At 34.6% G+C, this 12468-nt stretch overlaps 1 protein-coding gene and 1 long non-coding RNA gene across 4 annotated transcripts in view; one reads left to right on the top strand and one right to left on the bottom strand.

The window, feature by feature from the left end:
* Positions 1-12468, top strand: part of LOC145260258 (uncharacterized) — a 280225-nt gene that overhangs the window by 49296 nt on the left and 218461 nt on the right. The window lies entirely within an intron of this gene.
* Positions 1-12468, bottom strand: part of LOC145260248 (solute carrier family 22 member 21-like) — a 154511-nt gene that overhangs the window by 22862 nt on the left and 119181 nt on the right. For 2 of the 3 annotated variants that reach the window (XM_080118076.1, XM_080118079.1), the window contains exon 9: positions 11115-11330. In XM_080118076.1, the coding sequence (XP_079974202.1) occupies positions 11115-11330 (216 nt within the window). Of the gene's footprint in view, positions 1-4452; positions 5461-11114; positions 11331-12468 lie in introns of those variants that run through there. The other variant, XM_080118080.1, reaches the window with a different exon arrangement.

The raw sequence follows: 12468 nt of genomic DNA, 5'->3' as shown, positions 1-12468 counted from the left end.
AACCATTTGTTGATAAGAACTTCTTGCCTTTTAAAACAAATGTTATTGAGCGACACTTCTGCTGACATTAAATCAACGGCCGAAGTTATTTTCCTTTTAAAGGAATCTCTATTAAAAATCAAGGCTCTAACGCCCTTTATCTGTTTAAAATCATTCATACTGCTGAGAGCAAATATCTACAAGCAAAATAAAGGAAGGAAACTGAAGGAAAGAAAGAAAAAAAAAGGGGGGACGGACGAAATTAACCTCTACAGATCCAGTAGTAACACCAAAATAGCATAGGCTTGTATTCCCTTCCTCAAGCGACGTCACGGTTGAATTGAATTTACACAAATCTATTTCGTGTTAAATTATTCCACGTGTTATTTTAGTCTCTAGCGTAAAAGGCTAGTTTCAATTGTTTGCAAATTATTGGGGTTTCCCAAACGTTTGAGGTAACAAAGTAATGTGACGACGTCAAGAAGAAAGGAAAAACAAACACAGAGTTAAATGTTATAAAAAAACTGTATTTACAAAAAGGGAAAATAAAGGTGTTGCAAACAATTGGGTTTGCGGGAAACTTATCTCACAGATGTGATGTGTCCGTTTATCAATTAAATCTTTCCTGTGTCCTTAGTTGGTATGAAAGAGAAAAGGTGCGGCCTTGGTCTATGCTGCTATTACGGCTTGGACTCCATGTGCGTCCCGTATTTCTGGTGGCGGAGAGCTGGCGAAATGGATGTACTCGCAATCAGGTCCCAACCGCAAAAGAGACCGAAAGTTCGAAGGGGCCGCGCAAATAGGGGTCGGGGAGGAAACTAGAATGGCAGCCCGTGATTGGTTGTTTTTCATCCAATCACAGGGCACTACACTAGTGACTCCGTAATAATTCCAATAATATATATATATACACATGTATACACCCTCCCCAAAGGTGAGCTGAAATTGTGCAAGGCAGAGGCATTCATCTCCCTGAGTATAAAACATACCCATATATATAAACCCTATTATATTAAATACAAAATACTAGGAACATGAAGCTGTATACTAATTGTTTAAAGAATGTTATCTATGTACCACCAACAAGCTTTGATGTTCAAAAGGTTGATCTTCACTTCAACAGATATAAAAAAAAAACCTAAAGCTGTAATTTTAAGATCCTGTCTACATAAAAAAAAAGATTCCGGGAATAACATCGATAATAAATAACACGCTTAATCTATAAAAACTCACCAACAATGTCCTTGACTTTTTTTCCCCTAACCCACACATTTATATACAATATCATGTATCTATTGAACTCCAAACCAACTATGTATGCCAGCTTCCTCGGAAGGAAGAAGTTTACAGGAAAAATCAAATTCACAAGCAGTTCCCAACCGTTATGGAAAAAAGTCATGCTTAAACCATAAATGTTAGTTTAACACATAACATTATTTAATTACACAAGATCTAAGACTATTTTACAAAGTTATCCCCCTTTTCATTTCTTGGTTATCTCCCTTGATCACTGCAACAATTTCACACTTTAAACAAACGAAATTGCCCCCCACCCACCTGTTTAATGAAGGATTTTAATTATTGTTATTATCATGCACAGACATACTCTATTTTTATTTATTTAAGACAGAATAATAAAAGAAGAGTATAACATTAATGAAAATTTTAATTACAAACAATGCTACTGCTAAAAAAAAACAAAAAAAACAACAAGTGGAAGATAGGCACTTAAATAGTTTTCAGGACAGAGTCGGATGAACGAATTCATTAGATTGGCTGGTTGTTTTTTGTTGTTGTTGTTTTACGGCATATCAACCCTTTTTCGGGTAATTTAATGCCGAATCCAGTGATTTTGAAGAAATTTTTTTTAATAGAATACATTTGTTATTTTTTCCAAGTCGGTTTCTATTAACCCATAGTTGGGACCCTAACAGATACTACCACTCTGGGCCAGAGTGGACCTGGGAGCAAAGGCAATTAAGGGGTGGCTCCACACTCCCCAAAGCCCGCAAGCTGGGCCTCACCATCGGATATAGTTTAAGGTCATATCCAGGACCTCCTTTGATGGGAGTAGGGGACAGATTAGAATATAATTAAGATTTTCTACTTCAGTTTTTATAATAAAGTGTTAATGTCATATTCGGTAATAAAATCCTTGTAATTTTTGGAATTTAAAATATATATGTATATATATATATATATATATATATATATATATATATATATATAATTTTTTTGTGTGTGTGTATTGATATTCATATTAAAAACTCTTTTTTCTATTTATTTGAAAAGAAAATACAACTTTGTTATATATACTGTTTACTAAACACTCAGTGGAGCGATTGGTGTAATAGGCAATAGAGATGGAGACTGAGCCACTCTTGGCTACGATCGATCCATTTACGTTACATATATATGTATCACATACACACTATGAACCAAGATGGCTGCTGAAACAAACCCATGATGAGTCTTCTATGAATTTTCTTTCTTTTTACCAACACTATATTGTCATGCATTTTATTCTTTCTAAGCTAAGAATTTCTATTTTTCTGAGGAGTATATGCATGAGAAGAGTTAGTATTGGCATAATAACCAATTGTTTCTACATCACGAAATGGATCTGTAAAAAATGTACCAAAATTTTAACATGCTGGAGGAGCTGTTTTGCATGAAAAATAAATATTTGGATTTTGGAATGTAACGATACTGTTTTTCTTTTATATATGCTCTGTTGTTATATTTAACAGACATTGAGCTTCTAGAAGTATTGGTATACACAAAAAGTGAAATATAATTGGAAAAACATTTTACCAAAAAAAGATACATGTGTGGGTAGGTAGGTAGCTATATTGGTAGATAGGCAGATTACTTTATTTTCCCTTGCTTTTATTTTACTTGATTTCTTTATAAGGTACATAGATATTCAAATGTTTATTTAAACAACTTCCCTCCTTTTCAAATCTTAAATAAAGCAGTAAAGATTAACTTTCCTCAACCGACCACTTAACTATGTTATAGTTTATTTTTATTGCAGTCTTTCTTTATTATGGCAAGATTCCACCATTGGAATTCATCTGATCTAGTGGAGTATCTCTAAAAATATGGAACAAAGTCCATTTCTAATATTCAAAACAATTTTATCAAGTCGGTACTTGTGCATTTAACGAACCAGACGTAACTCAGCATTTTCTCGGCTTTGTCCGATGCAACATGGTCATCAACAAATCAAAACACTGTGCACTTAGTTTCAACTCGACGCATGTGCGCGTGCTTCGAGCAGCAGATGAGAATTTCGATATGAGCGTTTGACATGGCGACGACTAGAAATCTCTAGCGTGAATTTGGGTTGCAGTCATGCCACACAATTGTGGACTGGAAGAATTTTCTGCGAGATATAATATGCCGTGATTACTTTCTAAGGAATCCTTGGCAGATAGGAGGCTCAGGCCATACGGTCGAAATTGACGAGTCTGTCTTCTTCAACCACCGGAAACACAATGTCGGCAGACGTCTAACACCGGTCTGGGACTTTGGTGGATACGCCAACCCTGTTGAAAAGGTGGGTTTTTTGGTTAATGTACCAAATAGGAATGCCAAAACCCTCCTTCCACTAATAAGAAAATACATTCTGCTGGGGACCACGGTCATATCAGACTGTTAGCGGGCTTACAGCAAAGTGGGAGGAGAGAGGTATCACTATTTACCGGTGAAGAACCACCACTAGAGCCTTAATTTTGTAGATCCCATAACACAGGCAACAATAAATCATGTAGAGCATGGAAGGAAGCAAACAGCACAATAAACGAGAATGCGGAACCAACTGGGAGCTTTTGGATACACATCTTTGAGAGTTAATGTGGAGACAAAAGTTTGGTAGGCAGCCGTTTGACTCCATATTAACCCACATCGCCGAAAGCTACCCGGTTGGTAAGGAGCTTCCTATCACATTCGCTATCTCATCTCCATCCACTTTGTCATCTGATGCCCTAAGATTTCTGAGGAAAATACATCCTGAGAAAATATGTTCCTGGCAAAAAAAAAAAATGTTTTGTTCCTTTCCTTTTTCTTACGGTTTTTTCAATTACTAACTTATTTGTTTAAACAAAAAAAAATTATCCTACAAATATCATTTTTGTTGGTCATTTTATGTAAATAGTTGAAAAAAAAAGTTTTATTAAAAAAAAAATAATTACTAACTATTATTTGTTTAAAAAAAAAAAAAAATTATCCTACAAATATCATTTTTGTTGGTTATTTTACGTAAATAGTTGAAAAAAAAAAAGTTTTATTAAAAAAAAAATAATTACTATTATTTGTTTACAAAAATGTTTTACATGTATTTATTTTGCAAACAGAAAACAAATTCAAACAATAATACTAATAATAAAAAACATGAATGACCTTTTTTGCTTTTTATTTATTTTTTTTTTTAATGTTTCTACATTTTACAATTTCATTTTACTGTTATTTTGTAGCATTGTTTTTATTTTATTGGCAACGCTCGGTTTTATCCGGCTGTTGACGTCATGCGCAGGACAAAGCCGAATAAATGTTAAGTTACGTCTGGTTTATTAAATGCACAAGTACCATGAAGTCATCTTCATTGCTGTGATAATAAAAGAGTTCACGTATAAAAAAAATTGTATGAGGAAGTTCATACATTTGTTGAAACCAGGCTGTGTCCATGTGTGTATGTAGTTATGTGTATTACATAATGGAGTCCATGTATGTACAGCTGTGGGCTCAGTGGGTATGCTGCAAGCCAAGGGAGAATTTTTTTGGTCGGTCCAAGCCAAATGGATAAGTTGCTGTTGTGGCATCTCTTGGTCAAGAAAAAAGAAGTAAATACTGAGCGATCCCTTTCATAATCTCCAGTACTCAAATTATCGAGAGATGGTCTCTGATTAGGCAAAGCCAGAAAGAATGTTAAATGCTTGCACTAATCAGTGCCCAGCTTAGAAATTAAGCATAGATTCAAAATCATTAACTGCAACTTGTCAACTCTAGCTGATGTCATTTGTAGCTGCTGCTGCTTTATGTTGTTACTTGAGGTAACATCACTAGGAATAGATGCAGCATCCATCATATAAGCCAGCGTGTCAGCATTCTGAGAAACTCCTATTTGGTTTGAGAATACTTTGTTATTTTAAATATTTGGTCAGGGTCTTCTTGTAGGGGAAGCATTCTCATGTTAGATTATGGCTGACTGGGATAGTTTCTGTACATTTATATAAGATTTACCTTTGCATTTCATGTTTAAAAAGGATGTGTCCTCTATAGTATCAGACCTGACGAAATGGTTAATTATAAGTATAGACTGTTTCATTCCCTCAAAAATTTCCTGCAAAAACCTAACAGCCAACCATGGTTCTCTCCGGAATGTGCTCCTGCCATTGTGCACAGAAATCACTTTTTCCATTGCTTCCAATGTAATAGATGTACTGAGACAAAAACTGCTTTCAGGACTGCCAGCAACTACTGTAAAAGAGAAATAAAGAATGCGAAAAAGTTGTATGCTCAGTCCGTCAAGTCCAAAGTAGCTAAGCAGTGGCTTGATTCCTACCAGTTTTGGCAAATAGCGAACAGGATCCTGAACAAAAATGTGTGCTCTATTCCAACCATTATCAATGGATCTGAGGTAATCTTGTCAGCATCAGACAAAGCAAACTCTTTGCCAAGAACTTTTCAGCTAATTCTACTCTTTGTGATCAGGGCCACCAACCCCCAGTATTTCCTCCTATATCAGAAAACACTATGCGACATACAAATATCTGTGCATAATGTTGCCAAGCTAATCAAAAATCTTGATTCCAGTAGAGCAACTGGCCCTTACAGCATTCCAATTATAGTGCTAAAAAAGCTTCAACTAGAACTAGCTCCCATACAAGCTGTTTAAGCGTTGTCTTCAAGAAAATTGCTTTCCAACACCCTGAAAAACCTCGTCAGTATGCCCTGTATTTAAGAATTCAGGTGATCGGTCATCTCCCTCTCAGTACAGACCTATAAGTCTCCTGTGCATCATGAGTAAGTTGCTGGAATCTGTGTTAAATAGAGAAGTAGTCAACTACCTCAGCAAAAATAAACTTCTTAGTGACATACAATATGGTTTCCGCTCTGTTAGATCTACAGCAGATGTGCTTACGGTTATATCTCATAGGATTAGCGAATCTCTTGATGGAGGTTTTCTTTCTAGGAAATTACACTTGACATAGCAAAGGCCTTTGATAAGATATGGCATAAAGGTTTACTTCACAAGATCTCCAGTTACAGTATAGCTGGAAATGTCTTCTCAATTATTAAATCATTTCTCCCTGATAGGTTCATAAGAGTAGTGATTGATGGGCAGAAATCAGAAGCTCTCAGTATTAATGCTGGAGTCTCTCAGGGGTCCATCCTGGGCCCAACTCTCTTCCTGATCTACATCAATGATCTTCCAAATCACATCTTTAGATCATTTGTAGAAATTTATGCTGATGACACTACCGTCTATGACAGTACATAAAAGACTGTAAAGGATCAAGTTCTCTCTGATTCTCTCTCCTCTGATTTTGAGCATGTGGTACAATGGGAAAAGAGGTGGCTGGTTACCTTTAATGCATCTAAAACCAAGCTTCTGTCTTTATGTCATCAATGCTCTGATCCCCATCTGGCATCAATTGAAATGGATGGTTCTCATCTTGGGGAGGCTCCGTGTTTTGACAAGCTTTTGGGTTTGATCTTTACTCTTGATCTGAAATGGAACACGTACATCAGATCTGTTGCCAAGGACGCTGGGAAAATGGTGGGACCCTTCTACCGCTCCAGAAGATATCACTACTGATGCAATTCTCTATCTGTATAAAAGCCAAGTACGTCCAAGGATGGAATACTGTTGCCACATCTGGGCAAGAGCTGCTAGAAAGGCCTCATCCTGCCTTTACAGAATTCGAAATAGACTTTTAGCCTAGTGAGAGATACTCTTTTCTCTTCTCTGCAACCTCTTTATCACAGAGGAGATGTTGCGAGCCTGTCTCTGTTTTATCGTTATTTCCATAGCAAGTGCTCGACTGAGCTCCAGTCTCTGCCTCCCCCTCGCCAAACTTACATGAGAAACACTCGTCTAGCTGAAAACACTATCACTAATTTCCCCCACTCTTTATCTGTGCCCAAATCTAAACATAGATTCCATGAACAAAGCTTCTTTCTTAGAACTGCACACCTGTGGAACTCTGTTCCATTTGCCTGCTTTCCAGCTGACTATAATATGGTCGTCTTCAAGTCCAATGTAAACAAGTTCTTGATGAGTTGTTCTCAAGTAATCTAATTCACTAAATTTTCACTACTAACATTTTCCCATTGACCATTGCACACTTATTAACCCTCATCCTCGAGTGACCCTTGGCCTTGATAAGTGGTGACTCCTTTGTAAAAAAAAAAAAAAATTCTGATGATAGCACGATCCTCATTCTACATAAGTAGCATTTTTGTACAAATGTTTTAGATGTTACTCTTATGATCAAGTTGTATGCATGAATGACATAGTTTGTTATGCAGTTAAGGAGAAGGTAGACAATTCTAGTATATAATGAATTACATTACTTAAATGCCAAATTTTCAAATATAAAAATACACTGATGTGGTGTTACCTATAGATTTTAATTTCAAATTAATAACTATTTATCATCATGTTATTAGTACCAGCAATGACAAATTAAGTTTTAAACAAAATCAAACAAAAACTCAAAGAATCGTTTTTGGTATTGGAAACAGGCACAAAGTTAAGAGTTTTTTTTAATTCTGATTAATCATCTCAACACTAGTTAAGAAATTGAAAACAAAAAATGAATATTGGATATTCTATCAATATTACCAATGAACTCTTTAAGCGAACAATTAAAAGTCAGTATTGAGAAAAATACAACATTTATTAATAGTTTGTCATAAGCTATAAAAGACCATAATTAAATACCCAAAAACAGTCCTATGCAGATAAAAATTCACAAGTTATTGCTAAATTGATCCGAATTGTTAAGAAAAACAAAATGTAATCAAAGACAATAATCTGGTCAAATTTATTTTACATAAAGCTGCCATATTCTTGATAAAGGGAGGTAAATCCATCTTCATTCTTTACAGACTAACTCAGCTATCACAGCGTCCACAAGCTCTATTACCGTTTCAATCATCAAATAAAGATGAATAAGTTATCTATTATATAAATTTCACCTGTCTGTTTAAATGTATGTGTGTATGTATGTTTGTATGTCTATATAAAACTTTCGACACACGCGACGGATTTTCACGTTTTGAAGCTCGACCCTTTGAACGACAAATATTGAAAAATTGGCTAAAAACATTAATTCCTTCACCCTTAACTGGGCACTTTTCTATAGGGAGGGGTCGCTTTTTTTCGCTGATATTTTCGAAAGTCATCCTCTCTTTTCGATTGACTAGTCTTAATTTAAACATTCGTCAGTTCCTGTTTGGTGATGGGTGCAACAGCAAAGATGTCACGTTTTTGTTTTCACATTCTTTTCCTCCGTCGTGATATGGGTTCAAGCCTGCCTGCCTACTTCCACTTTTTTTTTGTTTAACACACACCTCCAAACACCCGGGCAACGCCGGCACCCAGGCTAGTCTATTATATAAAGGGAAAAATTGGCGTGAGCGTTTGTTTATGTCCACGAAAGGCTTTTTGGGTAGGGTTCTCACGTTGGTTAGATTCCGCAAGAAGTTTTCGTATACTTCCCAGATCGTAATATCTCTGATTCGCAAATGAACATTGTCTCTATTTTTTTTTTGATCGAGTTAAACTAAATCCCCACCATGCTGTCTTATTGGCTATTTGTATTTTTCGTATAAATAAAGAGAAACTATTCGAACGCCAATGCCTGGGTAGTACCTGTTCTGTAATTGGTCCTTGGTCAATGTAGGGGAAACCCTTCATACTGAGACGATTACTATTTATTTGGATACTGCCAGAGTGCCCCCCTTTTTTGGGGGAGCTGGTTTCCCCCAACGTTAAAAACGACCTTGTGTCTAATTTGCTTTCATGGGGAAACAAATAAATAAAGCAACAGAAAGCAGGAAGCTTAACTGGCTTCCGGCCAGGTTTAAAAGCAACATTCATTTCTGCACATGCATGGTGACTCCTATGATTCTCATTGAATTCACTATCCTCTTTGGCCTAATGGTTAGCAAGGAAGACTAATTACCCTACATTTTCGAGTTCGATCCCACCTCTCTCTCTATCTTTTTTTTTTATTTTATCATTTCGTCCTTGTGCCAATATCCTCCACCCGGGCAAAAGTTTATTACCAACTCATTTTTTTTCACATTCTTTTCCTAATTTCAACGTTTAACAGATTTGGGGTGAAAAATTGTGACCACATAGGATTAATTCCTTTCAAATCTTCACCATTATCTTTTTCCAACTGTTTTAAAACTCCAAAGCAGATATATTTATCTTTTGTTTCATGATATTTACAAAGGACAATATCACATCTTGGAATCAACCAGTTCAGTTTGAAATTTTTCTTTTTTCTTTTCTTCCTTGTTTGTTTATATGCCTGACAAATTTTCTACAAACATTATTTCAAAAAAGTATTTTACACAAACAATATGCAAACATTATTTTAAAAGCATTATTATACAGTTTATGACAACGATCATAAAATGCAGTTTCAGAAAGTGCTAAAACTAGCAGATTCTAGCTCTGCTATATATATATATATATATATATATATATATATATATATATATATATATATATATATAATCTGCTAACCAGTTTATATTCTCTGACGAGAAAAACATTACATTCTTTGAAACTCCACGGAATAAGGATATTTCACCGCCTTTTTTTATTGGAGGTATTCTGTCGAAAAATAAATTTGTACATGTAAATTTCTGATTTACAGTTTTTAGTTATGCTTCTCACTGTTGTGTAGAGCTTTTTTACTTGGTTGGGATAATATAAACATTAATATGTTTATTAGACTGAAGCTTACATTTACATTTGTCTAGTAATATTTGTCCTTATACAGAGTACACCCTTATATAAAAAAAAAAAAAAAAAAAATCTGTATGATCTAGATAAATGTGATCAAGCGAAAATATCATATTCCAAAATCATCTAAATTCATTAAGTAGTTTTATTTTTATAAAGAAATTTTTAAGCGGTTTCTAGGAATTCGTAGGCATTTTAAAATGTTGAGTTATCGTCCTTGTTTTTTTTTTTTTTCAAAATGGTGGGCATACATATGTAAACTCATAAAATTTGATTTTCTGATTTAAAACTTCAACTACTGGATCAGTGATTTTTGGAATATGATATTTTCAATTTTGCATCGTAGTTCCAAGAAAAGGGAAATAACTCCATATTTACTTGTTTCTCTACAAGGCAAGAGTTAGATACCGATTTTGTGTCTACTCTAACGTATAAAATCAGCCGGGCGCTCAATGTTGCCTGGTCGTAAAATATATTTAAATATGATATTTCAATTTATGCAGATTTCGTATTTATTATTCTAGAGTCAATTCTTACCCGGACTGAGCCCTTCGGGGCCCGGGCAACAAGTGTCAAGCAAAGACCATATGTGGGGGCAACCCCACATATAAGTTATTGGTCAATGTAGGGGAAACCCTTCATACCAATTGTCACTATCTAGCTCCCCTACTCGCCGGGGAGCTGGTCCCCATTTCCCTAATCTCTCCACATTAAAAAACGGCCTTGTGCCTAATTTGCTCAGTGGGGAAGCAAATAAATACATATTCTAGAGTCAATTCTCTATTGATTATTATAGATTATATTGTACCCAATATATAGTAGTGATTTCAAAAGTACAAAACATTGACTGCTATCAGCTACAATCGAAACCAAAACATAGCGTTCAAGCCTTAGTTGCAACCTTTTGAGTTATTGTCAGATGAATAAGGAATAGTTAACGATGAACAGACTTTAATATATAAATGTATATATTTGTGCATGTATACAAATAATACATTTAGTCGACTTACACCTGCCAAGTTCCAATTTTTTAAAATTTTGATCCCTTAGCAGCAACTTTTACCAGCTAAAATAGTAGTGGTTGTGGACATTATGATACCTGCATTGCATGATTGGAAATAACTTCTAACTCAACATTACTGACCTTTCAAAACTGCTGGAATATTCCAATGGCAATGATTTTGGCATTAGCATCTCTCCGTTTTCTGGCAGATGGAATGCTAATCCTCCGCAAATAACTCCAGCAAATCCAAGGAAAAGTAACGGAAACGGTTCTGCTGAATATCTCATATGAATAATGAATGGTACGAAGATGCCTCCAAGTCTTGTGGCAATTGTGCAACATGCCAATGCCACGGAGCTAAAATAAATGAGGATTAGAAATAATTCAAAGTAAAAGATCATTTAAAAATAATATATTCAAAGATCATTTAAAAATAAGTATTTATTCAGGTTCATTTTATATGACACTAGAATAATATCCGTCCCAAGGCAGGTAAAATTCTTAATTGAAACAGTTTTGCACCAATTTTATGTCTCCTTACAAAGATAAAAATCAAGATAAAAATAAAACCTCATGTTTGGAATCCTTATTCTAATTTTGATTCAAATTCATTACTTTATTCTGATTCTTAAAATTTAAAGTTTAAGGTCTTAAGAAATTAGTCAAATTCAAGAAATCTTAATTGATATTTAATGACTATGAATCAAATTTAATGAAAATCTGATAGTTGTGTCCATACTATGTCTGATAAAACCCTTGAAATGCTCCAAAGTGACTGAAATTTTGTGATTATTAATTGATGTCTAAAATTATTAAAATTTCACAAAAACGATGGCATCTGAATTTTCACAAAGGACATTCTCTCTTTTACCCCTCCCCTTTGCATAAAACTAAATCAAACTAAATATAGCCCACATTATGCACTCTTATGCCTAGCAGCTCTGTTCTAAATATATAATGATTAGTTACTTAGTTTAGGAGTGAATTCTGTACAAACATACACATAATTATAAACATATTTAACTTTATATGGATACTAGCAGGACGCCTGGCAATGCCTAGTTGTAAAATATGCATAAATATTATATTTTAATCGATGCAGATTTCTTATTATAAACAGAAATACTGTAGGTCTTAAATGTAACGTTGAATTCGTTTAAAAAAAAAAATGAAGTAAAAACAAAAATAAAAACATAGAAACTGAGACATGTGCATGCAAGTATTATGTTTTCCTAAACAGTTCACTTCTTGTAAATAAATAAAAAAAAAAAAATGCTCAAGCTGAGATCAAACCCAAAACCTAAAGACTGAGTCAAGTATGATAACCTCAAGACCAACATAGTGAAATAGCAAATAGATTAAAATCCAATGACTCCAATGTACCAATTTTGACACCTTAGCAGCTCTTTTTCCGGATGAAAACAGATTAAAAAGTTTTCCACATGTCTGAATATCTTATATCCCAAATTTTATGTCTGCAGATCAAAAATTTGTA

The sequence above is a fragment of the Euprymna scolopes genome, chromosome 3 (assembly GCF_053919585.1).
Source record: "Euprymna scolopes isolate OS-2025 chromosome 3, ASM5391958v1, whole genome shotgun sequence".
Lineage (NCBI taxonomy): Eukaryota > Metazoa > Mollusca > Cephalopoda > Sepiida > Sepiolidae > Euprymna > Euprymna scolopes.
Note: the sequence above shows the minus strand (reverse complement) of the source record. Positions and strands in the feature narration are given on the sequence as shown.